The sequence below is a fragment of the Pieris napi genome, chromosome 16 (assembly GCF_905475465.1).
Source record: "Pieris napi chromosome 16, ilPieNapi1.2, whole genome shotgun sequence".
NCBI lineage: Eukaryota > Metazoa > Arthropoda > Insecta > Lepidoptera > Pieridae > Pieris > Pieris napi.
Genome location: NC_062249.1, coordinates 4,425,025 through 4,451,769, shown reverse-complemented (window position 1 = coordinate 4,451,769; position 26,745 = coordinate 4,425,025). Strand labels below are relative to the sequence as shown.

General features: G+C 33.4%; 2 protein-coding genes across 2 annotated transcripts in view; both read right to left on the bottom strand.

Annotated features, from left to right (window-relative positions):
- LOC125057489 (talin-1-like) overlaps positions 1-4,007 on the bottom strand; it is a 50,428-nt gene extending 46,421 nt beyond the window's left edge. Inside the window, exons 1-6 of the mRNA XM_047661212.1 lie at positions 3,721-4,007; positions 3,191-3,328; positions 2,632-2,781; positions 2,023-2,126; positions 1,649-1,784; positions 424-615 (exon numbers count right to left, since the gene is read on the bottom strand). Coding sequence (XP_047517168.1) covers positions 424-615; positions 1,649-1,784; positions 2,023-2,126; positions 2,632-2,781; positions 3,191-3,326 — 718 coding nt within the window. The 5' untranslated portion in view covers positions 3,327-3,328; positions 3,721-4,007. The remainder of the gene's footprint in view (positions 1-423; positions 616-1,648; positions 1,785-2,022; positions 2,127-2,631; positions 2,782-3,190; positions 3,329-3,720) is intronic.
- A 3,328-nt stretch (positions 4,008-7,335) lies between these two features.
- The window catches only part of LOC125057016 (apolipophorins), a 43,539-nt gene continuing 24,129 nt past the window's right edge, over positions 7,336-26,745 (bottom strand). Inside the window, exons 36-59 of the mRNA XM_047660421.1 lie at positions 26,040-26,278; positions 24,689-24,787; positions 24,159-24,212; positions 23,921-24,086; positions 22,988-23,169; positions 22,232-22,431; positions 21,507-21,636; positions 20,594-20,765; positions 19,919-20,037; positions 19,507-19,635; positions 18,845-18,988; positions 17,448-17,613; positions 16,272-16,477; positions 15,770-15,901; positions 14,499-14,603; positions 13,816-14,000; positions 12,340-12,571; positions 11,710-11,857; positions 10,979-11,119; positions 10,287-10,402; positions 9,886-10,000; positions 9,065-9,180; positions 8,352-8,546; positions 7,336-7,651 (exon numbers count right to left, since the gene is read on the bottom strand). Coding sequence (XP_047516377.1) covers positions 7,634-7,651; positions 8,352-8,546; positions 9,065-9,180; positions 9,886-10,000; positions 10,287-10,402; positions 10,979-11,119; positions 11,710-11,857; positions 12,340-12,571; positions 13,816-14,000; positions 14,499-14,603; positions 15,770-15,901; positions 16,272-16,477; positions 17,448-17,613; positions 18,845-18,988; positions 19,507-19,635; positions 19,919-20,037; positions 20,594-20,765; positions 21,507-21,636; positions 22,232-22,431; positions 22,988-23,169; positions 23,921-24,086; positions 24,159-24,212; positions 24,689-24,787; positions 26,040-26,278 — 3,509 coding nt within the window. The 3' untranslated portion in view covers positions 7,336-7,633. The remainder of the gene's footprint in view (positions 7,652-8,351; positions 8,547-9,064; positions 9,181-9,885; positions 10,001-10,286; positions 10,403-10,978; positions 11,120-11,709; positions 11,858-12,339; positions 12,572-13,815; positions 14,001-14,498; positions 14,604-15,769; positions 15,902-16,271; positions 16,478-17,447; positions 17,614-18,844; positions 18,989-19,506; positions 19,636-19,918; positions 20,038-20,593; positions 20,766-21,506; positions 21,637-22,231; positions 22,432-22,987; positions 23,170-23,920; positions 24,087-24,158; positions 24,213-24,688; positions 24,788-26,039; positions 26,279-26,745) is intronic.

Here is a 26,745-nt window from a genome sequence, read left to right as displayed (position 1 = left end):
TTTGTTTGATTATTTTATTTACTTTTAATTAATGTTGTCACCTTGGCAACTACTTTATGCTGATGTTCCCTAAAATGTTCCTTTAGTGTAAGTTTTTTTTACTAGGTACGGTACTATGTTTCTATACCCTAGATCTTTTTAATAAATATTTTTAAAACTTTATCTTGTTTTCAATCCCAAAATTCAAATTAGTTTCTCTAGTGCTAGTTGTAACTAAAGCTCGGAGTGACAACTAGTTTTATCAGAAAATGAATTATATCAGTGGTAAATTCTAGTTTTCACTTGTTATTTCTAGTTTTGACAAAGGCATTTAGTAAAAACTATTTTTAACTAGGGAAAACGAGTTTTAACTAAAAACTAGTGTTAACTGTAACATATATAACTTATGTTATCTGTAGGATTATGAAACTAATAAATAAATACCTTTCACTTCCGTAACTATCTGCCGTCCGTCCAAGATAGCATCCCTCGTTTGGACATAAAGCAAGTTTAATTGAACCGGGTCCCGTGCATCCACCTTGCGGTCAGAGTAGAAGAGCCTTCGCTTGAATAGGAGAGTCTCCTTTGGATCAACATGAAGCTCACGCAATGTTTTGTGTTGGTCTAACCATTCCACTGAAATAATTAGAGAAGCAATTATAATACTTAATAATAAACATGTATTATACACCTCTGATATACGTATATGACCTCTAATAGGCAACGATGGCGAAACGACGTAAATAAATACTAAAAATAAAAATCTGTTTATTAATTTTAAATACATATGCATTACAATGTGTAAGATTTGGGAACCCTTTTAAGTAAGAAAAACCTGTGTCAGGGTTCCCAGCTCTTCCATAACAAACTTAAGTATAAATTCCTTAAAATATATTTAAATATATAATTTAATTACATTTTTTATTTTATTTACTTTTCAACTGTTATCAACACGCCCGAGTGTATGAGTGAGTGTGTGGGTGCAAATGTGTTAGTAAGTGAGTGAGTCAGCGAGTGAATGAAAATAGTGTGTAACTACATACTAGGTCTCAAAAGCCTCTCTAACACTGCGTAAGGTGTGTTCATAAGCCAGTCCTTTAGTCGTATTTTTAGATTGTAGACGGTGAGCGGGTAGATGTTACGCAGCCTATTTAATTTAATTTGTCGTGAAGCGCTTCTATTACCACTATTATATAGCGATCACGACCGTTCTGTCAAGAGTGTACCGAATAAGAAGAAGATAACCATTTATACTCAGTCTAAGGATATATAATATTCTAAACGTTAACGGTTTTTAAATTAAAGCATACCCGATTTCATGAACACATTGCAGAGCAAAAAACACTTGAACGAACAGTGAAATACATAGTGCCCTTAGTGTCATCGGGCAGACAGGCACTTATGTTTTTTCTCAGTATTCGTAATTAATATGACGAACAGTGTTAGTGTTCGAATCCTCACTGGGCACCATTTGATATTTCGTTCTGCGTGAGCATTCAATACTTGGTATACCCCAAGACCCAGATAGGATTGTGCTAGTAGATTATGAATTATTATTCGTAAGTAAGAATGGAGTATTATTGTTTCCATGGAAACCAAACACGTATCTTGGCGTGGATGGACAGGAGACTCCGATAGTGAAATTAAAAATATGAATTAAGAATCTTACCATTGTCATCAGTTTTTAGTTTCTTGCTGAGCTGTTCTAGTTTGGCGTCTTTTTCACGTGCTTGGGCTTTCCTTTTCAGTGTAAGTGTTCCGGTCATTGGCTTAATTTCTTCTTCTATTTCCATATGCTCACGACACTGAAAATGTATTTATTGTCTTGAAAATGAGCCATATAAATTTTATTTAAAGTGACAATTAATTCTTATATTCTCGATTAATGATTCAAATGTACATTACAAATGCAAAATTTAATAATAAAAAGGAAAAATAGCAGTGCCATAAACTTGACGTTTTTCAGGACTGGAAGCTAATATTCTACTAGGTAAGGTATACATTATATTTTCATATAACTAAATATAATTAAATTGAACATACCAGACCGTATTCTTCGTAATTAGTAGTTCCTATCTTGTCGCAAATGTACAACATCAGGTCTCCTATTGCCTTCGATTCATCCACTTGCAGGGTCTTTACTGAACCTTTTCATCCGAAAAATAGATGTTGAGAAAAAGAGATGAATTTATTAATTTGCAGAAATAAAATGCGTTTTCCAAAACTACTTTAAATTTATCAACCTATACAAGATTTCAACCCACCTTATAGCTTATATCTTATATAATAAAAAGAAAGCAAATATAGGTGTAGCAATATTATACATGTAAAGTGTATCCAAACTATAAGTTAGTTGACGGCTCAATGGTCTTGTGGTTAGTACCCCTGACTGCGAATCCATGGGTCCCGGGTTCGCCCCCCGGCTGAGACAAACATCGATGTGATGAGCATTTGGTGTTGTGCTTAGGTCTTGGTTGTTTAAAATATGTATTTATATTTCTATCTATCTATAATATGTATGTATATCCGTTGCCTAGTACCCATAACACAAGCTTCACCAGCTTAGCATGGGACTAGGTCAATAGGTGTGAATTGTAAAAAAAAAGAAAAAAAAAGTGTGATATTACTACACGTTAGTAAACAGGACCATACCATCTAACATTCGAAGACGTAGGTTCCTCATCCTCTCAAGGTAGTAGAGAGAATCACCATCACGGAGCATGTAGTACTCTAAGGTTCTGTGATTCTCCAGCCATACTCCTGAGCACTCGTCATCAGCAGAGGTTAAAAAGAATCCATATTCTATAATAAGGAAAACATTTTGCAATATACAGCGTATCAGTAAGTACTTGGTCCAGGGTAAGACAAAACAAGATAAAGCATGATTTAAAATAGTTGTGCATAGCAAAATACACCTTAATACGAAAGAAATTAAGACCGTAAAAGTTTACGAGTATTCAAGCCAAAAATCAATCTTTCCAATATATTGTACAAAATCCTAATAAAATTTAGACAATTAATTATAAAACGCGCATTGTATTGCTCCAGCATTTTTACTTCGCCATTTTATATATAGCATTTTGTTTGATGTGTCAAGACTGCACCGAGTTCAAAAACCCTTGCAGTTTTGTCATTTGCAACGTTCGAACTTCGAGAGCATTGACTTGCGGGTCATTCGTCGGTTATAAGAAATTATATGTATGTAGTGTACCTTTATCTGGATTTAACGAGACAATCTTGTCTTTAACGATGTCGTGGACATGTGAAACTGTGGTTCTTGTGTCGAAAAGTAGGGTCTTCGTAACCGAGGCTTCATCTAGAATTATTTTCAACGAAAGAGGCGCCATGGCTGGAAAAATATATTTTGTTTGTTATAACATTAATTCGTCAAATTGTTTGTTTATGTTTGTTACACTAATACCTTATACAGGGCATGACATATATATCTAAAACTACCTCCAACATTTCATTGCTATAAAATCCAGTTTAGAGTCCATACCAACCGTATTGGTAAATTAAAGTGATTATAATATGATAATACTTACTAAAATGAATTCATACACAGTTATAAAGGTAAAATGAAATAACAAATTATTAATAAAGCGGGAAAACCGAAATAACTATCAGTCGGGAAACCACAAACATAACACAAATCTAGAAACGGAATTATCGTATTATTATTTAAGAAACACTAGAGGCGTTTTCGACGAGTTTGAACTTTTAACAGCGTGCACAACTCACCGAATCTTATTACAATCTGATGAATGGTTTTTGAATGTCAATAAAAACAGAGAATACGCTATTAAACCGGTTTAGCACTCAATGTTTACGTAGTATTAAATTCGTCACTGTATGATTTCATCACCTACGCAGGTGACTATTCCTTCCAGCTGATAGGAGATTAATGAATCATAGTAAGATTTCGATGAAAAACGGTCATCGTCAGTGACGAAATTTCCAGTTACGCTTACATTAAAAACACATTCAAACATAGACATAGGTATTTATATCCTTATGTACTTTCCTATAGTGATGTTATTGGTAATTTTAACCATTTACTATAATTAAATGCCAAACCATACTAGCAAGAAAATATATATTTATTACATTTAAATAAGAATTATTTATTATGTTTTCCAACGGGCCTTATCTTCCAGAAACGCCGAATGAAGAACAACAATAATGGAAAAATTGTGGAGTAAAAGTGTGAAACTTATAAGCTACTAAACCTTTTGAGTTTATAAACCTAGTGTAATTAATATAAGTGCAATGTTCGATATCTCGGACACAAGAATATAGTAAGTATCAATCAATTATCAATTATTTTAGTTTAAGCTTTTAGCTCTTAGTAATTCACTAATAATTATTGTATAGATTGTAGTTCATGTAAAGCCGAACTCTTTTTTGTGAATTTTATAGCTTTTAATTAAAATAGCTACTTAAACACTACATTTATTTTAATTAATATTGATCTATTGAAGTAATTAAAAACAAATAGGAAGCCAATTTAAATGTTACGGATATTACTACGAGTTCAAATTACATTTCTAGCCACAACTTATGTGTTCATCTCTATACAAAGACGTCTTATTATTTCCGTAGTTTCCCAAGTTAATTTACACAGTACCGCTTAACCGATTTCTATGAAACTTCATAACAACATTTTACAATATCTGAGCTTAAGACTGTAATTTTTTAACATTTACAATATACTATAATAAATAGTAATCGCTAATTTTAGAACAAAAATAGTTGTTACAAATTATTGTCAGAGATGTAGTCGAGTCCAATACAGGTTTTACACAAAAGAGATAAAAATAATTTAAAATATTATTCCTAAAAGTTAAATCTAATTAAATAATAATAAATGAACTGTGACTGACCTGAACACGTCCTCTCTGTAGCACTAATTAGTTAACATTGTCCTGTCATGTGAGTCAGCGATATTATATTATCGTAATGTTTTCCTTCTCGTACTTTGAATGGCTTCTGCTATTTTAGTTCGGATTTATTGTCAGGATAGATTGATAACGCGCGTAGTAACTATATCTACGCATTTATAACACAATTTTTGTTTCTTTCTTATTGAATTTGTTGAAAGTTGTCTAAAGGAGCTAGACAAATCAAGGTTAGGTATACTTGATTGAATTGCTTACTTACTTTGTAGTTTGTTCATGCCTTCTAGGGTGATGGTACGGGCTCGATTAGTAACATGAATACTATGTATATGTTGACAGTTGAGTGACCTACTTTTTTACTTAACATAATACAAATTCTCTAAAGAATTTTCTTCCAAACCGAGTAGCGGCTTACTGGAATAGGCTTCCAAAAAGAGTAATTAGTGCATCCTATTTAAACTTATTTAAAAACAAACTGGATAATTTCACCAAATCCGCAGACACACACGCATTAGCTAATTAAGCGGCTAGTGTGTTTACCTACATAATAATAATAATATTATGTTATTAGTACGTTTAATAATATTATTTAAACGTGACTTAGTGGTATTCGCATATCATGTAACAACGACGTCATGAGTTATATTGCTAGCGAAACAATATTTCCGTGTTCATAGAAATAACTGGTCACCTAAAAAATACCAACAAAACAGTCGCAGGAAACATTGTCAACTGATATGATTTAATAGACTAGTAACATACACTTAATTCTGTTTATGCACTTACTCCTTACTAAACCGGTATGTATTTATAAATCAATAAGTGAAGTACAAACGAATTATTAGCATAAAATTCGTTTGTATTCCGAAATCACGAGCCTCACCGAGGAGGGCCAAATAATACTAAGCGTCAAAATAAAAATGTTTCTTACCGGTTCGTCTCAAGTGCAGTGACCTATTTATGGTTGTGTAGGTATGTATCGGTCAGTCGTACAAACACGGACCGTGTGTGACGCATTATGACCTCACGCGCAAATATTATGGAAACCACACGTTATTAGTATGGAATAGATATGCTAATTATCTTTTGTTTAGTTTAGTAGCACTTCTTATAGTTAAACGACTAATTATATAGGTAGTTATTGTATTTAATTTTGCGTAGGCTATGTCTTTATACATCTTTTTTGAGGTTTATTTTTAAACATTTTAAATATTCGTTGGGTTCAGGTAGATGTTATGTGTATTGCCCCGATTATGGTTATTATTAAAAAATAATTCACTTATTTTAATTTATTCAAGCAATTCAAACTAATACAGATATAACAAAAAAAATTGATATTTATTTTGAGACAAGAATTAAAAATAACCTTTTTTGATGTAGGTAATATAATTTATTTACGTGCCATTTATCTTGTATAAGATATTTACAGGTTCAGCAGTGTGTCTATATTGTATAAAAAATCATAGAATTCTATTAATTTATGAACTGTGTACAACTTATACACTATTACATTCCTCTGCAGAACTCCAAGGAGAGAAACAAAATAAGGAAGTCTCTCTTCACTCGGTAGCTCATGTCTGAGCTTCGTGGTCAGCAAGGAAACATCAGGAGCAGACTATCTCTTTTCACCGTTTTCTGATCAGTTTCTCTTCTTACATTGTGGAGTTTTGAGGACGATGAGTCTTTTACATCGGTCCATCTGGTTGGTGAACAGCCACGTGATCTTTTTCCTTCTGTGTTACCACGATCAGTTTCTCCAAGTTCTCATCGCCTCTGCACATTGAATGGCCGTAATGTGAGATGATACGTTGTTAGCATATGGAAAAGGCGATCGGGAGTCCGTATGGAGAGGTGGGTCAAGATCGATCTAATATATAAAATTCTCGTGTCACAGTTTTCGTTGCCATACTCCTCCGAAACGGCTTGACCGATTTTGATGAAATTTTTTGTGCTTATCCGGTATCTATGAGATCCGGCCAACATCTATTTTTCATCCCCCTAAATGTTAGGGGTAGTCCACCCCAATTTTTTTTTTTAATTTTTAGATATTTTTTTTGTTTTTATTTTTTATGATACAGCATTAAAAAATACATACAACCCCTAATTTTCACCCCTCTACGATCAACCCCTATTTTTTATTATAAATGATATACATGGCAAAGCGACGTTTGCCGGGTCTATATAGCTAGTCTCTATATAAAATTCTCGTGGCACAATGTTCGTTCCCATACTCGTCCGAAACGGCTCGACCGATTCTTATGAAATTTTTTATTCATATTCAGTAAGTCTGAGAATCGGCTACTATCTATCTTTCAAAGCTCTAAGTATAAGTTAATTATATAAGTATGTTCACCCCAAAACATTTTGTTATATTTTTTAGACAATTTTTTTGTTATATATATTTAGAGGTATTGGTATGTTTAATAGATATAGTAAGGCAATTAAAGAAAAACAAAAGTATTACATAATTTTTTATTTTAATACAAATTAATGGTTAACACTTACGAAAACTGCGCGTTGGTATAAATAGTTATAAAAATAATGGCCTTGAACACATGTTATCTATTTTGCTTTAATCTAAACCAATTTAAAAATGTGTCATCTGTTGTTGCGAAACGAAACAAATAAATAATTTAATAATACCAATTCTTTTTATTTAACAATAGGTTTAGATTCGAAGAAGCCAATTTTTCTTTTTATTCTAATCCATTATTTCAAGGCCCTTGTGGAACTAACGTAGCGATCACAGTTTTTCTCTACTTTCTTTTGCGAGACTGTAACAAAGAAATGTTATGTTATTTTCATTATCTATAAATCAATCAACAGTTGTGCAATTGCGATTTTAAGGGTAGGAATTATTAAATAAATATAGAGGCGAATAGAATGGAATATACAAAAAAGACAAACGGAATACCGTTTGTTTTTAGATCGGATTTTTTTTTGTTTAGTAAATCATTAGTTTGGGAACCAATTAACATTAATTTTGTTTAATACCACATTTTTAACTTCTAGGTGTCGTTCAAGTATTACGTAAGCAGATTTACTGCAATTTATCCCCCGCCCCCTTCTTCTTGTCAGCAAAAGTAAGCATCCAGAAAATGCATTTTGTTTTCAAGCATAGACAATGTAAGGGTAATTTGTGTAAAAAAGTAAATAATTACTATTGACGTAATCACCGAATAAGACTTGCTTAGTATTACGTCACGCAATTTTTGGAGATTATTGACCCCCCCCCCCATGTAACGCGCCGTAACGTTTTTCTGTTTTCTAATAGTAAAACGTTTAGTGACCACCTATTGACTCTTTATACCTAAAAGTTACCATTATGTGGTGTAAAGTACTAGAAAGTCGAAAATCACCGCCCGCATCGTAACGTTTTACAAAAGGACCCCCCCCCCCCCCCCCTCCACATTTGTTAGTAATACTTGAACGCTCCATAATATTCGAATTAGATATATTAAAATGACGACTTACAGCCTCCTTCTTGTCCTCAGTGACACAGAGGGAGCGCACTCTGAAGGGGTCGACGTAAGTGCAAGTGCATGACTGCACGGACGAGTACTGCAGTAGACGGTTGGTGACAGACGCCGCAGCCGTTTGAAGGAACTGCTTACGTTGAGCGGGGTTAAAGCCTCTGTATGTCGATGCGGAGAATACGAAGCCGTCAGTCTAGAAACAAATAGAAAAACATGTAAGATTTCTACCGCTTTAGTGGTAGATTAGTGATTACGTGCACGCACACACGCATACAAATCTAATAAATAATATTTTGGTTAAGGAAAAACTGGGACTCGAATGGCAAGCATTTAATGATGGATTATATAATGACTATATGCTGCGTAAATCATACTTCGTAAGTGTTTTCATAGACATTTTCTCGTGTACGTTCAAAGCGAATATGGACGATCTATAGATTTTATTTAAAAGTATTTGGAGAACGAGTAATTTGATCTTGATTTGGAATAATGGTTATCAATATATTTGTTGTAACATGTACTCATATTTACCAAAAATACAATGATATGTTTCAAGCTTAAAGAAAACTCATTAAAAGTTTTTTAAATTAAATTTCTGGACACATGATTCATGTTAAAAAACACTAAAGATTTTTAGGCTGGCAACATCAGCAAGAATATATTCTATACTCATCTAAAAGCTTTATTTGCTTAGTTTAAAAAAATACTTACGTCTTGTGCGAACTCAACACATCCGTCCCTCTCTCCAATATCAAGGTTGGCTCTTTGTTCTGTCGTATCCCGTTGCTTCTTGTCACCCAACACTAGTACAGAGTCCCTGGAGAATCCTGCAAATTATAAGAAAATTTACTAAAAAGTTTTAAATCACGTGATAATAGAGACTTTCATAAACTAAATGAAAAGTCTCTATCATTACTTTTAATAAATAAAGTATCAAACGCTAGCTTTGGCGTAAAATTATTCATACAAATATTATACGCAACCGTAAGCGTATTTCAATAATTAACAACAACAATTATATTACCACTACACGACTAAATTTAGTTGCTGCAATTTAATTAATGTGAACAACATTGGAACCGGCATGCAGTTTATTGCACTCACGGGGTAGGCCTGCATCATCAGCAACTTGCCACACACATCAAAAGATTTTCACATTTATAATATTAATATTGATTTTTATGTTTAATATTTATGCAATAGTATAATCATACTATATACGTATAATTTTTATTAACAATTTTCTTAACAAAATAAAAAAGAAAATTTAAAAAAATAATTAAAAAGTTTGGTCCCTGTGGCAGTGTACCTTTAACGCTGGCTGCATTTCCACGCCGTATTAAATTGTATATTATATATATTATATATATATATATATATATATATATATATATATATATATATATATATATATATATTATATTTTCTCACTATAACAATGACAATGGTGACAAAAATATTAGGGTGATATCAGCCCTACAACATTTTACAGTTTATTTGTAATTTATAATAGCGCTGTGTATAATACTGACCAACCACTGGTTTTCCTCCAACAGGCGGGAATTCCTTGGTATCAGTGATAATAGACACACTGTACGCGTTGTTTTCCATCCATATATTTTGTACCGCTGTACGGAGTGTTTCCACCTGTAAAAATAAATTATTCTAGCTTAATCAAAAAATATCTACGTTTAATGAACAACTGGCGAAGTAAATTGGGACACTCACGTATAAGATTACTTAAAATTGAATAAAAAACAATATTTTGCGCGTGTACTACACAACGAAGTAAAACTATTTTAGGGAATAGCAACGCGAAGTTTTTAATTATTACGTTAAATCGTCATTTTTTATTTAATGTGGCCATTATTTCTCAAGATGTTAAAAAGCTGAAAATTTAAAATAAATAATAGAAACAATAATAAGGATTTACCAAGAACAGTTGTGGTACGCATCGTCCTCCGATGGAGCTGATCAGATGTTTGACAGCGCCGGGTCTGAGCGGCAACTCCAGAATGGAATTGTACGAGGCCATAATGTTGGTCAATCCTATGGGAAAAATAGGATTAACATTAAATCTAATTCCAAATTCGGAGGTAAGCAAAATATTAGTTCTACCAGATTTAAAAAAAATGTGCGTGCGTACACATGTCAGAAGTGAAACTTCTTAAATTAATTATTACTAAGGTAACCACACCATGTATTTGTATATCTATATTCACACTGTTTACACACTGTATACGTGCTAATGATAATATAAATAACATTAAAATCTGCGTTTACTGCACAAGACGTTATGCGACAGAATTGTCATCTAAAGATAGATAATATATGATAGATTAGATATTAGAATATCTAACTACTAAACGAATACATCAACCAATAGCGTGTATTTCGCCCTTTCTCACTCTCTCTTAATCGGTCTAAATAGCTCTTTCCCTTTTCTTCGACAAAAACGCTGCTCATCTTCGTGATGCTAATATTATTATCATTGCGTTTCATCCGTAAAAGAATTACCCTCATGCGCCAAAAGAAGTTTCACTTATAACTTTTTATATATAAATTGTGAAGGTTATGTTAAAAAAAATTGGTTTCAGTATTAAAAATAAAGTAAGGAAATCTTACCAAGTCTCGTGTGCAGTGTTTCGATGAGGTCAAGTACCATTTTTTCTGCAGTGTCGATGTATTTGTTTCCAGTGACGACGCCCTCATAGCTTTCGTACCTGCTTTCATCATCGAACACCACCTTCGCGGTCTTCAGTTTCACTGTGAATAAAATTGATAGTTAAAACTTGCAACGGCCTCGACAAGATCTCTTGATTTTCCGAACCCTGAATTTGTCAGTAACGTAGGATTTATGGCTGTTTATTTGTATTTATTATAGAATCTCGACATAAAACATTCTAAGGGTTATTTTAGAAATATATATACGAATTCTGTTTGATAAGATGTAGCAGTAAGACTACTTTTTCTTAAAAAATCGTTTGAAACATGCACAATATACCTCGAATTAATTGTAATCTAGGTACCTACAACACAGGGGCTCCTTGGCGTTAGATCGATTTTGTCACAACCATATTACTGTCAAAGTTTTATTAACACTACTACAAAAATCTAGAATATTTTGCACATGTTCCATACTGACATGCCTTTAAAATTAATCTATGTTAATATTATAAGACTGATGCTGTTAGTTTCGTTAAAATTTTGCGATGCGTGATAAATACACTGTGTTTTGTTTCGAATAGTCTAGATAGGTTTGACAGTTGGAAGTAAATGAAAATAAACATTCTGAGAATCATATTAATGCATATGACACTGCAGGCCATAGCTAATGTCTTAAAATATATACTCACAGTCAGTGTCGTACATGATGGGGTATGGGTACTTCGAAGTAAGTCCAACGAGGTAGACCTTAATGTCAGAGATGCGCTTGCTCTTCAGTCCGTCGATCACTTGTGACACCAGAGGGACGACCAAGTCCTTGTAGTTTTGTTCATTTGCCTGTTCATTAAAGAGAAATTAGTATTTATGGTATCTTGCCAAGTTAAGAAAAACCTTGTGGGGGAATCGAATTATCGTTTAGGCGTTTCATCACGTGATCTATCGGCGCGGGCACATTTTCTGGCGTTAGAAAGAGTCGAGTAATTTTTCGAGTTAGAGAGAGACAGTAACTGTGTGTAAGTAGTTGCATGATATCTATCAATGTAAGTTTTAAAGCTCGTTATTAAAACCAAATCACATTAAACACTATTCAAGTAATCTTGGGCTTAAATAGATTTTTTTGATAATCCTGTTTTATAGTTGATCATTTCAACCTTCTGAGACAATTGTGAGACACACACACAAAGAAAGAATTGCTTAGTAACGGCCGTGACACGCACTTCAAACCTCATGATAACGGTTAAACCACAAGACCAATAATAAATAAAAAATACAAATGCAAATAAAGAAAATTGGCTTGACGCTGTAACAAGAATATTCACCTTGGTAACTTCAACAGCGACGACAATATCAGCCTGTTTGGCGGGTAATTTGAACTCGTACGTGTCTCCGACCTTCCTTGGCTGGTCTCCATCCGTGCATTGCACACATTTCTCTGGAAGAATTGCTGGTAACATGCCAGTGAGGGCTAATGCTGTGTAACCTCGGGCGAGGTCACAGGCCTGGTGTAAGGCTTGTTCGCCTTCGCCGGAAGCCGCGTGAATGCAGGCTTGTCTGTAATATATTTCTTCATTAGGTAAAAGTCTTTTCCTATAGTCGTATTTTTAATTAGACGAACCCAACTGACAGTTGACAACTGACAGTTGACAGCTGACAGCTAATGTCACTTTGTAAAATAATGTTGCCATATTTAAAGTAATAGTGATGCGTTCAGTTCTTGTTCAATCAGAAGAATGATCAATGAGTGTGAATAGTTAATCATTTCAAACAATAAAAGAATATTATTTCTATTTCAAAATTGTATAAAAGTGCTCTGATATAAGTTAGGTACTAGTACTATGTAACTACAATCAGTTTTTTGACGTCTTATTACAAAGCGCGGCGCGGCGACTAGTGCCATCACCGATCATTAATTCAGGGGTTTTTACTTTGTCACAACACTATTTTTATCTCATTAAAAACTGACAACACCGTAAACGTCAGTTGACTTCGTCTAATAAAAAATACGACTATAGAGTACCGTTTGTTTACTACTACTTTCCAACGAAGTATGCTAGAAAATTTGAAGTAATAAAACAATACTAGAAAATTTGAAGAATTGGGAGGGCAACGGGCCAGTCTTAACGAGAAGGAAAGATTAGAAAACTACATTAAAGTGCGGTGTTCGATTGTAAGACTTGTGGAATGTATAAATTATGTTGTCTTCTGTTAAAGGATTTTTTTATCCTTCTAAGTAATTGTGAAAGTCTATACTCTGATTTTTAATTCCGTAAAATTCTGACAGCTATCATTTTTTGACATGTCAGAGATGGTAAATGACATGTCAATGATGCCAGCTAAAGAATAAAATAAAGTAATTAAAGTTAATTCGATATATTGTTCGAGATATTGAAATATTTGTTATTTTTGTATTAGGTCACTTGAGTAAGATATTTTAGTTTTACCTTTTTGTAGGTAAAACATATAAAATACGAAGCATTTTTTTTATTGCCCTTAAATAAGTCAAATTTGTCCCTTTTTCGGGATTTTTTTTAGTAGCAACACTTATGAAATGACATAATTCTTCAAAATTCTGAGTATAGTTACATTTAATGTATAATGTATATTCCTCAGACCTTATAATAATAATAATAATAATAATAAAAGGTCTATTAAATTAAATGTTGTTAAACAGTCCGCAACTTTAATGTTTTGGAAACATTTGTATTGCTTGTATTGGTACACCTTTGGTTTAGTTAAAGAAAAAAAAAAGAAGATAGAGAAGATAAATAGTGCTTAAGAAAGTTAATCTACATTACCTGAAGGGAGCGATATCGAGGAACAAGGATAAGGGTCTAAGAGTGGAGGTGCCTCCGAAGATAGCTTCACAAGCAGGTGGAAGAGTGGAGTGAAGTTGGTGGTGGGAGTGCTCCGGAGTCTTCACTTGTGGACAGCTTCCGGCCGTACGGTACGCATTACCGAAGTCGCTTTCAGAATTAGTGATCTGAAAACATCTCACATGTAAGAAAGGCAGGTCGTAAACGGTTTAGTAGATCACGAAACAACGTCTTGAAAATAAAATTTACTTTAAATTTTATAAAATAAATCAGTGGCGCTACAACCTCATTAGGTCTTGGCCTCAGATTTCTGAATCTTTTTCATGATCATTTTTAAATCTAACAGGCAAGTAGGTGATACAACAGTGCCTGACACACGCCGTCGAATTTTTGGATCTAAGACCTGTCGGTTTCCTCACGATATTTTCTTCACCGTTCGAGCAAATGTTAAATGCGCACATAGAAAGAAACGCCATTGGTGCACAGCTGGGGATTGAACCTACGACCTCAGGTCAACACTGCTCAAATCCTACACATTTAAATTGCTAGAAATAATTAAAGTCTATTGACACCCTGTTGAAGTGTATTTTAAAATGTAATTGAAAGTTTTGTATGAACTTAGATAGTTATGGCTTTAAAACAAATGAATTTAACAAGTTACAAACCTTGCCATTGGGAAGCCTGAAGTCATCGTAGGGTTCGTTATTGCCGTCTCCGAGGAGACCACGAAGTTTGCCAAGGTAGAATCCTGATACTTCGATGTAGCACACCTTTATTTAAAGCAAAAACAAATATTTTAAATCTATGTTAAAATAGTCTGAAGTTTTATTGAAATTATTTAAAATAGATTCTTCTATACATTGAGATAAACCTGTTAACTAAAAACACTATTTTAATGAAACCTCAATGCCTTTTGCAAACGCAAACTTTTAACTGCTACGAAGGCTTTTGTTGAAATATAAAACGATGCTAAAAGTAGTATAAGATTAATTGAAGGACTAAAATTACGCTATTTGGTAAATTATAATAACGTTAATTAGATATTTTTAGCTTTACGTATGATATCTTTTATTTTATGTATGCTCTCAAACATGTTAAAACGAGGACAATCAAAAACTAATGAAATTAGAAAGAAATACACGTGTGAAAATGACATGAGAACTTACGAATTAAGGCCGATTTACATTATCTTAGTGTTTAGGAGAGTGCTTTAGTACAACTTGAAAGGCAAGTTCTTTAGCGTAGCGTTTACTAAAGCAGGTAGCGTTTACATGTTTCAACTAAAGTACTATCCTAAAGCACTCTCCTAAACACTAAGATAATGTAAATCGGCCTTTAGGCGCAGCAATAACGAGATTAGACCAGATTTTATTACTACCTGTTCAGTATAAGCCAGTAATAGTGTCTGTATAAGTAGTAAATATTTCGAACCTTCAAGTTTATCCCTATTAGCATAGTGTAGCTTATAATCGTGATTGCAAATGATATATTTTGTATATGTTGGGTAAGGGCTTTTTTATGTATTGTGATTTAAAAAAAAGATTTTTGCTTAATCTCCCCAACGCTTGTGGTGCGGGACCTTCATACACATATTTTGTTAAGAAAATTCGGGAGAGGACTGGTGTAGCTACTTCTCAAATAATATTCCTCATATCTTTATATATATAATTCTTCTGTGAGTGTGTATGTCACTGAACTTCTCTCAAACGACTGGACCGATTTTGATGAAATTTTTTGTGTGTGTTCAAGGGGATCGGGGAATGGTTTAGATTCACAAATCAGCCCGCCAGATGGAGCTGCAGTCGGTACTTTCATACTTTGCTTTACTAATCGCTTGAAATATCACGCAGGACAACGTCTGTCGGGTCCACTAGTATGTATACATATTTCTATTCCTACTCATAGGTTAGTTTGTTATTTTAAGGTATTTGCTTACCTCAAGTTTGCTAGTACAGAAAGCCATGATGCCGTACAGCGATCCCAAACCAATGCGACCGTTGGGTTGTTTGAAGGCAAACGAGTTTTCTGTTACGATCGGGTAGCCGTGATTAGCGCCATTAATGGTTGCCTGAAAAATGACGCAATTATATAATTTAAAACACGATTAGTTTTATTTTGTAGAACAAACTAACTATGAATTGTTCTTTAAAATGTCTGTTTTCTATGGAAATTTAAAAAATAATACAATATGGCTTCGACACGAATCATCTACCACATTATCATAGCATGGGGGCAAATTTTCTATATGTATAAAATTCCTTAAAAATTCAATTTATTAATTAAAATTTATAAATTAAATTTAGATATATTAAAAAGTAATTTAATTTTTAATTTAAATAAATTTAATTTAGTGAAAACAGTATTCATGAACGAATCAAAATCGGTTAAAAATTGTTTTAACTACTTTGCAAAGTGATTTTTTTGTATCAATATAATACCTGTCCGTTCTCCTTGAGTTCAATAACTGCGCCGTCCTTGTCTTCCATAATAAGGGACTTGGGGTTTCCATTCTGCATTTGGAGGAGCAGAGTGAAGTTCCGGTCGACGTGATCGTGTGCGAGTACGTAGCGGCAGTTGCCGGGGAACGTCAAGTGACGCCCATCGAATGTAAATATGTGTTGGCCGTTCACGACCACAGCGCGCACTAAGTTAATATTAACAAGTTAATGTTTGCTAAAGACATTTTAGCATGTGAATTAAAAATCAAAAGATTAATTACAGGAAAGGATTCCTATCTCAATTCAAATTGGAGAATTGGAGAAAAAGAAAGACCAATTTTTATTTTTTATAGAACGGGGGGCAAACGGGCAGGAGGCTCACCTGATGTTAAGTGATACCGCCAATGGCTACGAAATGATGATAGGCGTAAAAATATATCTACCCGTGCCCCATTGGTGGGTTAAATATTCTTAGGGTCTGTATCACAATTTACGGATAAGTTCCGAATTAGCTATTTATTACTGATTGTTAGGATAAACCCTATTGTTGCGTTTCACGACTGTCAGATAGCGCTATTCGTCACATAAAGTCCATCAAAAGTTATGAGACCGATGAAGTGTCAAATAGCACAATTTATCTTCCAAATAATTTATGTGTTGCATAGCTATTTGGTACTTTATCCATACATTGTGAAACAGACCCTTAATCTCAGGATTACAAATTGTTTATTATTACAATCGATATCGTTTTATTATAAGCAGAGTTAGTCTAGTGGCTTTAGCGTGCGACTCTCATCCCTGAGGTCGTAGGTTCGATCCCCGGCTGTGCACCCAATAGAATTTCTTTCTATGCGCATTTATCATTCGCTCGAACGGTTAAGGAAAACATCGTGAGGAAACCGTCTTGCCTTAGACCCAAAAAGTCGACAGCGTGCTTCAAGCACAGGCTGATCACCTACTTGCTTATTATATTGACAAATGATAATGAAACAGATACAGAAATCTGAGGCCCAGACCTAAAAAGGTTGTTTTATTTTATGTTTTATTAGTAATGAATATACAGACGAAGAAAATAAATTTTACAAATCTTACTACTGTTATAATGAAATACAATTTAGCTCTACAATAGATAAGATGACATCTTGACGCTTTTAAAACGAATATTAAGAAACTTACTCTTAGCTGGCACCTCATCAAGTGGGTTGAAGCTACGTGGACGGTAAGTGTAGAAGAGTTTGAATGGATCAGGGATGTCACCGTTGATCAGCTGAGTAATGAAGCTAAAGGCTGCAGATCCACCGAAGGTTGGAGCTGATATGGCGCTGGGGCTAGAGAACGATGGCTGGAAAAAAAGTTCATATGTTTTTAATTATCTTTAGCTGTTTTTAGTTGTAATGTATATGTTAACGTAAAATTGTAAAAACCGTTAGATTGTAATCTATCGGTTATCGGTATTCGGTAGATTGTACTACACTAACTTAGTTATCATTCAAACTTCTTTGGTCAATTACAGATTAATTTTACTTCCCAACAATTTCATATAACTACCGAATAATAATACGTTAATTTGTAAGCAGTTCGTTGAGGTTCACAATCTTTCGACAGTTTACAATCTCGCGAGATAGATTACAATCTAACGGTTTTTACAATTTTACGGTGACATATAGATTAGATAGAACCTCAAACTTCTGGGCAGTGACAGTAGAGAACTTAACTGCCGGGATAACATTATAATAATCTTAATATATAAAACAAAGTCGTGTTAGTTTTTTTTTATGGATCTGGCACGATTTGTGCATTAGCCAGCGTCAAGTATAGGATTTTTTATAATTCGTGCTTGTCTTTTAGAAATTCGACCGTGTCCTCCATGTACGGTTTAAGCACTCGCCCGGTACCGCACAACCCTCCCAAAGGCCGAGAACAAATTTAAATTAAATTAAAACTTGCCCTCGAACCGGGAATCGAACCCGGTACCCCTCACCTAGCTGCCACTTAATAAGACCGCTAGGCTATGAGGCCCCTAGTCGTGTTAGTTACACTTATAACTCAAGATCGGCTGGACCAATGTTAGTTATCTCTATTTTGGGGGATTCTTCTCCGCTCTGAATAGCAGAATAAGTTATCGAATAACAATAAATAAATTAATTAATTTTACGAATGCAAACACCATGTGGTGCCATCTTTTGACAAAATTACGCATCATTTTACATCGAATTCATGTCGGTTCAAGAAATTTCGATCTTGAACTGAATGAGGAGATGCATAACCAGGCTTTGATCTTGATTATATTACCTCATTAAAAAATGTTGTATATCAGAAAGAGCTTTAACATGCAGTATCGCAACATTGGCGTGTGTTAAACTGCCATTCTTCTTTCGCAATGGCAAGCAATAAAACATTTCAGTATTTGCAAAAAAAAAGTAGTATTAATGTTATTACATTAATGAAATCCTAAATTAAGTGTAACTAAAGTTAACACGATATTATTAGACGATTAGGTAAGTAATAATGAAGCACTCATTTAGCCGAAACCAAATTTTAAAAAGATTTTTAGAATCAGATAAATAACTTACCAATCCGAGGATAGGTGCAGTGGAGATACCCAAATGACTGAGGTTGGTTCTGACGAACTGTACCAAAGACGTGACGGCCACCACCAACTTCTCGTATACGATCTTGAGTTCTGCCTGTTCGTCCATCTTCTCTTGCTTAAGTTTCTATTATACAAAAAGTAATTTAATTTTAAATTAAAATTTTCTAGGAGAAATATAATTAAAAGAAAAAAGATTTAGAATATTTTTTCGGTCATTTTTTAGATAAAATCCTTCCTTCACAAGTATGGAATACATATGTATTTTTGAAGTTATACTTCCTTTGGCGCGTAAGGAAAAAATTATGAGAGTAAATTTTTACGATGCGCGCGCACACCGTCACAAAAAACCGACACCCATTAGCATAGTCAACATTAAAAAAAAAATTCAATTTCTTTAATTATGAAGAAATATTTTTTTGTATTTAAATAAACTTTATTTAAGTAGATAATGCGATATAATAAAACTTTCAATGTATTAAATACCTTTTTTCTATTGTTAGTGTCGTTTTTTCTACAAACGTACGGCGAAAGATAAAAGTTTTATAAAGATTTTTATCTTGTTACGCCAAAGAACTTCTAACGCGTGTACATAAGTACACACACATGTTTTTTTATGTACCACAATTGTTTTGAGTACCGTACCTTTTCTACATAGTTGAAGAGGGCATCAGAGAAGTTCTTGGTTTCGTCGGTAGGAAGGAAAGCGCGGACTGCTTGATGGGCCTCTTGCAAGATGGCTAAAGCTTGTTCTGGGACTGCCAGTTCATTCCACTGAAACATTTATGCCAGTCAACCCTCTAAACGTATTAAATTTATAATATATTGTTAATAATTAGTATAGATTCGATTATAAATTGGCATGTAAACTAATTTTGAAAAATTCTGAAGGAGCTAACTTGGAACTTCTAATTAAAAATCTCTTATTATCGTATTAAAAGGAGTTTAAAAACGATTTGAAACTAAAAACATAATTAATTGCCGCCCGCCATTTAAGTATGCATTTATAATTAGTAGGTATATGATTAAAAAAAATCTATTAAACACTTTCAGTTACCTTTTCCTTGATCATGGCGAAGATCGGAATTTCTTGAATTTGTTGTGTGACTTCGGAGAATACTTGAGAGATTCGGACACGCCATTCCTTCATTTGTGCGAAGAGAATGCGGACGACATCTAAAAATATAAAAAAAATGTGTGCGTATACTAGGTGTTCACACGTAAGAAGTGAAACTTCTTTAAGACCTTATTCTTCGAAAAATGATCTACTATATGCAACTTTACAGAAATTGGTTAGAGTTTAACAAAAGGCTTTTTTTATCATAGACATGAATACAAATACAATTATTTCATTTTACCTTATTACTATATTATTACAGAATATACTAAGATTATTACAGAATTTCATTAATTGTAATAGAATTATTACTATCATTGTTATCGTTATTATATATTTTTGTTTTTAATGGCTTCGAATCTCTTCGGATCAACCGTGGTAAGGACAAGAAAGATTGCGCGTAACCGAAAAAGCAACGTGACGATTTGCTACAAAATTTCTCCCATACGTCGATAAAGAAGTTTCACTTCAATAAATATGATAATCTATACTATTGTAGGAGTAAAACAATTGTTAATTTAAATTATCTTAATATACATAATGAATATATCCTTCATTAAATAGGCTAATTAATTCAATAATTTGATTTAATTATTTTAGACGTGAATTACTCACCTTTGAAGATGTTAGAAATGGTGTTGACGAGTTCATCGACCTCAGCCTTGTGTTTCTCAAAGAAATCGATGACGATAGCAGACAGATGTGCGGCCGTATCGATAATACCGTCTAAGTACTGACGGACAACTGCGATTATGTTCGTGTAGAGTTCCTTCAGTTGGGGTTCAACCTGGAAACATTTTACGGTTATATGGAACATATAGTAATAGAACAACATAAATATAGTTATGTAAACCGAAAAATTCCATTATAAATACAGATCTTTCAAGAGAAATATACAAGTAACCCTATTAAATTAAAATTTTATACAAACCCAATCGAACTATTTTTACTGTGTTTTTCATCTTAGAACGAGACGTATAAAATGAAAACAGCGTGAAGTCTGATTTTTGAATTAAAGCTAACCGAACAAAGGTGGGAATAATTAATTTAAATACTGAATAACTTTTGTATTAATTTCATTATGCCGTGATTATATATATAAGCTTCTGTATATATTACATATATCTATATATATATATATATAATGAAAATGGTCTTCGTTTGAGGCTCAATCACGCCTAAACCACTGATCGTATCGACATGAAACTACCACCATTCGATGCGAAATTTTTATTGCTGTTTTACTTTTATGAAAATTTATCCATACGGACTTCACCGCGGAAACATTCGGGGAGGCTTCCTAGAACCTCTAAACGTCAACATCTGTTAAAAACTCGAGTTTCGAAATATTTCAATTTTCTTAGCGGGAAGTTAAAAAGAAGAATAATAAAAATATGAAAAAAAATAAAATAATGAAACATAAAATTTATTTTAATTCGTCCAGCAAAGCGGGCGCGAAACGGCTAGTTAAATATAATAATACGATCTAAGAAATTCAAGATATATACCTATACTTTAGAGTTCTTACCTGTTGCTCGTATAGTTCGCAAATCTTCTTGGATACTGTAGTAACGGCTTCGATACATTTGTCTACGATTGGCTTCGTGACAGTCACTACTTCGTCGATCATCTTTGCGATGATTTGGATCAAGTCATGTCTAAAAATACAAAATAAAGTATACTACAAAAACATCGAAATTTTTTTTTTTTTTTAAATCTTACTGATTATATTGCACACACACATACACGTACAGATATACATACTTTGCTAAGCGTGTTCAATCTATTACATTAGGATGACATTTAACTAAAACATATAACATAATTTCTAAGATCCACACAAAAATAAAGTTTTAGAACAATCAAATTATATAATATAATATAAATATATATATAATATAATAATATTACGTGCATTTTCATTAAAACGTGTTAAATTTTTATATACAGTAAACCCTCTTATTACGCATTTTCATATAACGCGATTTCAGTCCCTCATATAACACAGGTATTCCCTTATATAACGCGGGGATTACGTTACATTTCTGTACTGTGAAATTTATAATGATTTGTACGAACATATTTCGTTCCCCCTTAACGTGAAAAGTTAAACGTGAATCATTTGTACATAACGCGTTATATATGGTCATACAAGTGCGTTATGCGAGAATACTCCTCCTCCTACTTCCTGTAACGCTTAACCAATCAACCGTGTTATAGCAGGGATAAATGTACTAATATTTGAAAACTTACGCAGCCTCTGAGAGCTCCTTGATGGTCTTGTCGTTGGTGATCTCTTGCATCAGTTTCTGGAAGTCTTCGCGGTACATTTGTTCGAGCTCCTTGGCTTTGGGTTCAACGCGCTTCAACATTTGCTTGAAGTCCCCACTGGCCTTTTCATTGATCTCCTTGGACTTAGCTAAGAGTGTGTCTAAATCACTCCTGAACGCAGTCTGTAACATAATTTCAGATTTATTTTCCTTATTAATATGTAATACATAAAATTTTGGCAATAAAAAAATAAAAAGTAGCTAAAGGCCTGCAACGCACTGGCGAGCCTTCTGGCAATGTGAGCCTCCTGTTACATAAAAGACAGTGCGGAAGAAGTGAAACTTCGCATTGTGGAAATGAAAATAGGAAGGGGTAGAAATTGATTTTTAGGGAAATCATATTGTTTACAAGACAAACTTTATTAATGCGTTGCTAACGCTCACGCTGGCCTGAAAGGTTTACTACGCGCATGCGCCCGAGTGCCATGGATTCACTCTCGCTCTGTCTCTTTCTAATTTCCTCTCCAGAAGCGTTAAACGTTTAAATCAACCTTGTTGGAAGTCACATTAGAAGTTTCACTTCAAACAAAAAGGAAAGCATTTATCAACAGTAGCATTTTCCACACACTATTTGCTCTTTTAACACATATTGGTATGTTCCGTAGACTTCTACAAAGACAATAGACAATAATACTTATTTGCTTTGTGTTAAAAAGTGTTATGAAGTGAAAAGCCTTACCACAAAGTGTTTGTAGTTATCCTGCGAGATACCATAATCTGATTTAACGAGATTGTCCTTCATGAATAGGGCAGCGTGTACGATGTTCTTCTTTTGTCCTGGCAAAACGATGTCAACGGAGAAATCCACGCGCTTTTCGGGCTCAATGTGACCGATTACTGAGAGCTTGCGTTCCTTTTCATCTATAAAAATGATGTGTAAAAAATTAATATCTAATATATGAAATTCTCGTGTCACAATGTTCGTTCGATACTTCTGAAATTTTTATGCATATTCAGTAAGTCTGAGAATCGGCTACTATTTTTCAAACCCCTAAGTGATAAGGGATGTCCACCCCAAAATTTTAATTTTATTTTTAAGACAATCTTTATTTTATTTTTTTATGATAATACAAAAATACATACAACCCTTAATTGTCACCTCTCTACGATCAACCCCTATTTTTTATTATAGTAGATCGTTATTTTTATTGAACTAAAAAAAATATATACATGACAAAACGACGTTTGCTGGGTCAGCTAGTATCAATATGTAAATCATTGTTATCATGAACAAGGTTACAAAAGCCATTATTTATTGAACAGATCGTATGCCCCTTCCAAAAGTGTTCTTCCCTCAAAAATTGAAAACTGTTTTAATTGCTTACTATTTTACCATACTATTCATTTTAACAAACTCTTAAACTCAACTTGACTTAACTATTATACAAAAGGCCGGCAACGCACTCGCAATCCTTCTGACATTGTGAGTGTTCATGTTCGTTTTCACTTAACATCGGGTGTCCTCCGGCCCACAAAAAATCTACTCTCGAAAAATGTATTAGATTTAAACATACGGGAGTTAGACTTAGCGCTGTTTAGTTTCTGGATCTCACCCTGAATCGAAGGAAGGACTAACAAGTATATAAAAACTTTTTATATCACATGTACTTACCACTATATCCAGTCGTGAACTCGTAGTACTGGAAGTCCTTCACCACACCGTAGATTTGTACAGGTTTAAGCTGTAAGATGCTGAAACGGACATCCGCCTGTTGAAGATTGTCCTTAAACACGGCTGATCCTTCCAGGTCAATGACCTTCACGATTGGGGTGTTCCACTAAAACCAAAGAGTAAAATTAATAGAATATAAGAGTGATTTGAAATTTTTTAAAGATGTTATAATACATACCAAAAGTTTGACGTGAGTGGGATTAGCTTCCAGGTTGAATTCGGCTTTGCGGTCCTACAAAAATAACATATTTTTTTATAAAGGTAAATGTTTATCTAAATATATATAAATTACGTGTCACGTTGTTGGTCCGCTATAGACTCCTAAACTACTGAACCGATTTCAATCAAATTTGCACACCATGTGTAGTTAGATCCAACTTAAAAGATAGGATAGCTTACATCTCAATTTATACCCGCAATATTATTTTATTGCAAAATATTTGTTTATTATTTGATAGACACAATTCTAACAGATGGCGCTGTGTTGAAAGTACCAACGTTTCACATAAGCTACAATTTAATGGCATAACCACCAAAAAAGCATGGTGGTCCTCATGACTGGTGTTCTTTCGTTTCCCTTGAATAGTTTACCACTATGTAATATAACAAAAACCTTAGCCATAGCAACGCTTGGCCGGTCTGCTAGTTATAAATTACTTGTTAATCATTCATAAAGATTGTAAACCTAATATAATAATTAATGCTTACGTTTCCAAGTAGCGGGTGAGAGATGATACCGGAACTGGAGATCTTGATGGAGCTCTCATCGGGACGTTGTAATCCACCACTCAGACGGATCAGGGCCTCCTAATAGTTATAATAAACCTTTATAACAATCGTAAAAAGTATTTATAAACGCAAATGTATTAATTCACGTTACTTTCAAGTTTCTTTACAATCGACGAACATATAAAAGTTACAGTCTGAAGTGAAATGTTACGTTAACGTGATCTATTGCCAAGAAATTGCAATATTTCGCAGAATTTTAACAAAATGTAACTCTAGAGTTTAAAGTGGGTAATAGTCGTGTAACTTTAATAATATCTGGTGATGATCACCTAAAACAAAACATTTAATTGCGATAAGGCCACCAAGAAATTATTTTTTCTTTAAATTGTACTTTTTTAAATAGTGCTAACTAATATTATTCATTTATAAATGATAAACAAAGTCAATAACTTAATGAAGTTTAAGTTTTCATTTAGTTTAAGCTATTATTGTTATTTTAATTTTATTATTTATCTTTTTAATTTCAATTATTATTTTGGGTTTGTTTCAATTTTTTCCTTTGATAGATTATTTATGTTCTAATATATTGATGTGCATGTGTGTTAATGTGTGATGTCATATTTTCTTGTATTTTTCGCTAGACCGATTCTTCTGAAAATTTTTATGCATATTCAGTAAGTCTGACAATCGGTTACTATATATTTTTCGAACCCCTAAATGTTAAGAGCGGTCCGCCCCTAAATTTTTATTATTTTATAATACAGCATACAAAAATACATACAACCCTTAATTTTAACCCCTCTACGATTAACTCCTTTTTTTATTAAAGTAGATAGTTAATAACTACCAAAAGAATTAAAAGATCTTCAGTCTAGATTCTTTAAAAAGCGACTTAGTGAATTACTTTTAGAAAAAATGTACTATTCAATAAATGATTATTTGCATGAAACACCGTAATTGATATAAAGTTAATGATGTAATGTATATAATAATAGACTAGATAATATAAGAATTGACTTTGAATAATAATATAAAATTCTTTAAGACAAATTTGCGCGCCATCGTGTGTGGCAGAATATGCGAACGATTTACGATTGTATCACCTTAACAACAATATGGTACAAAATACCATATTCTTGCAATAAATAAATTATTATTATAACCTAACCATATTTTCCTAGAAATAATATATATGGCAAAACAACGTTTTCCGGGTCAGCTAGTGTAATATAAACGTAGCTATATATAGCGTTTATATTCTGATATTTAAATAACAAGAGAGAACGATTAGTCAAAACAATCATAACACTTTAGTCGAGTAAGTACGTACCTTGCGAATCTTCGGGTGAACGAATCCAAGTTCAGCAACACCGTCTCCACCCTTGTTGTTAACGTTGAGGTCGACCAGGAATCGGGCTCCAGTCTTTGTTTCTGGCCTCTTCTTGTCCGGGAAAAGGCTGATTTCGGCACGGACCGGGAACGGTAAGGACTTGTCTGTGGGGTATTGGACGAGGGATTCCACTGCGAATACGCGTTTGGGGAGTTCGATGGTGATACCAGCTGGGAATTCTGAAAAATAATTTTATTATGATTATTTGGGAAGTCATTTTTTCTGGCCATGTTTTAACACGCTTTATATTAGCTTCACCTGTATGTATGTATGTAACCGACTCCTTCGGACTCGATTTTGACCCCCTTTTAACGGACAGATTTAATTCAAATTTTGCGCACCTGTCAAAGATCGATGACAATGCAATAGTCCGAAAACAAAAATGAAAAAAAAAATGGCGCTCTGTGCCACATTTTTCGTCTATCGAGCAACCCACGCTTTTTCACAATAATACCAGTATTTTTTGTTCATTACCATTTTCAGCCTAAATTAGGAATTATTTTTCACTTTTTAGTTTGATGTGCTTTAAAAGCGTGGTTTTTAGTTTTTTTTAACTATTATTTATATTATTAATAAGGTAACATAATATCGTTGGATTCGAATTCGTATAAAAAATATTTTTTTTTAAGTTTTTTTAAGATTCAAG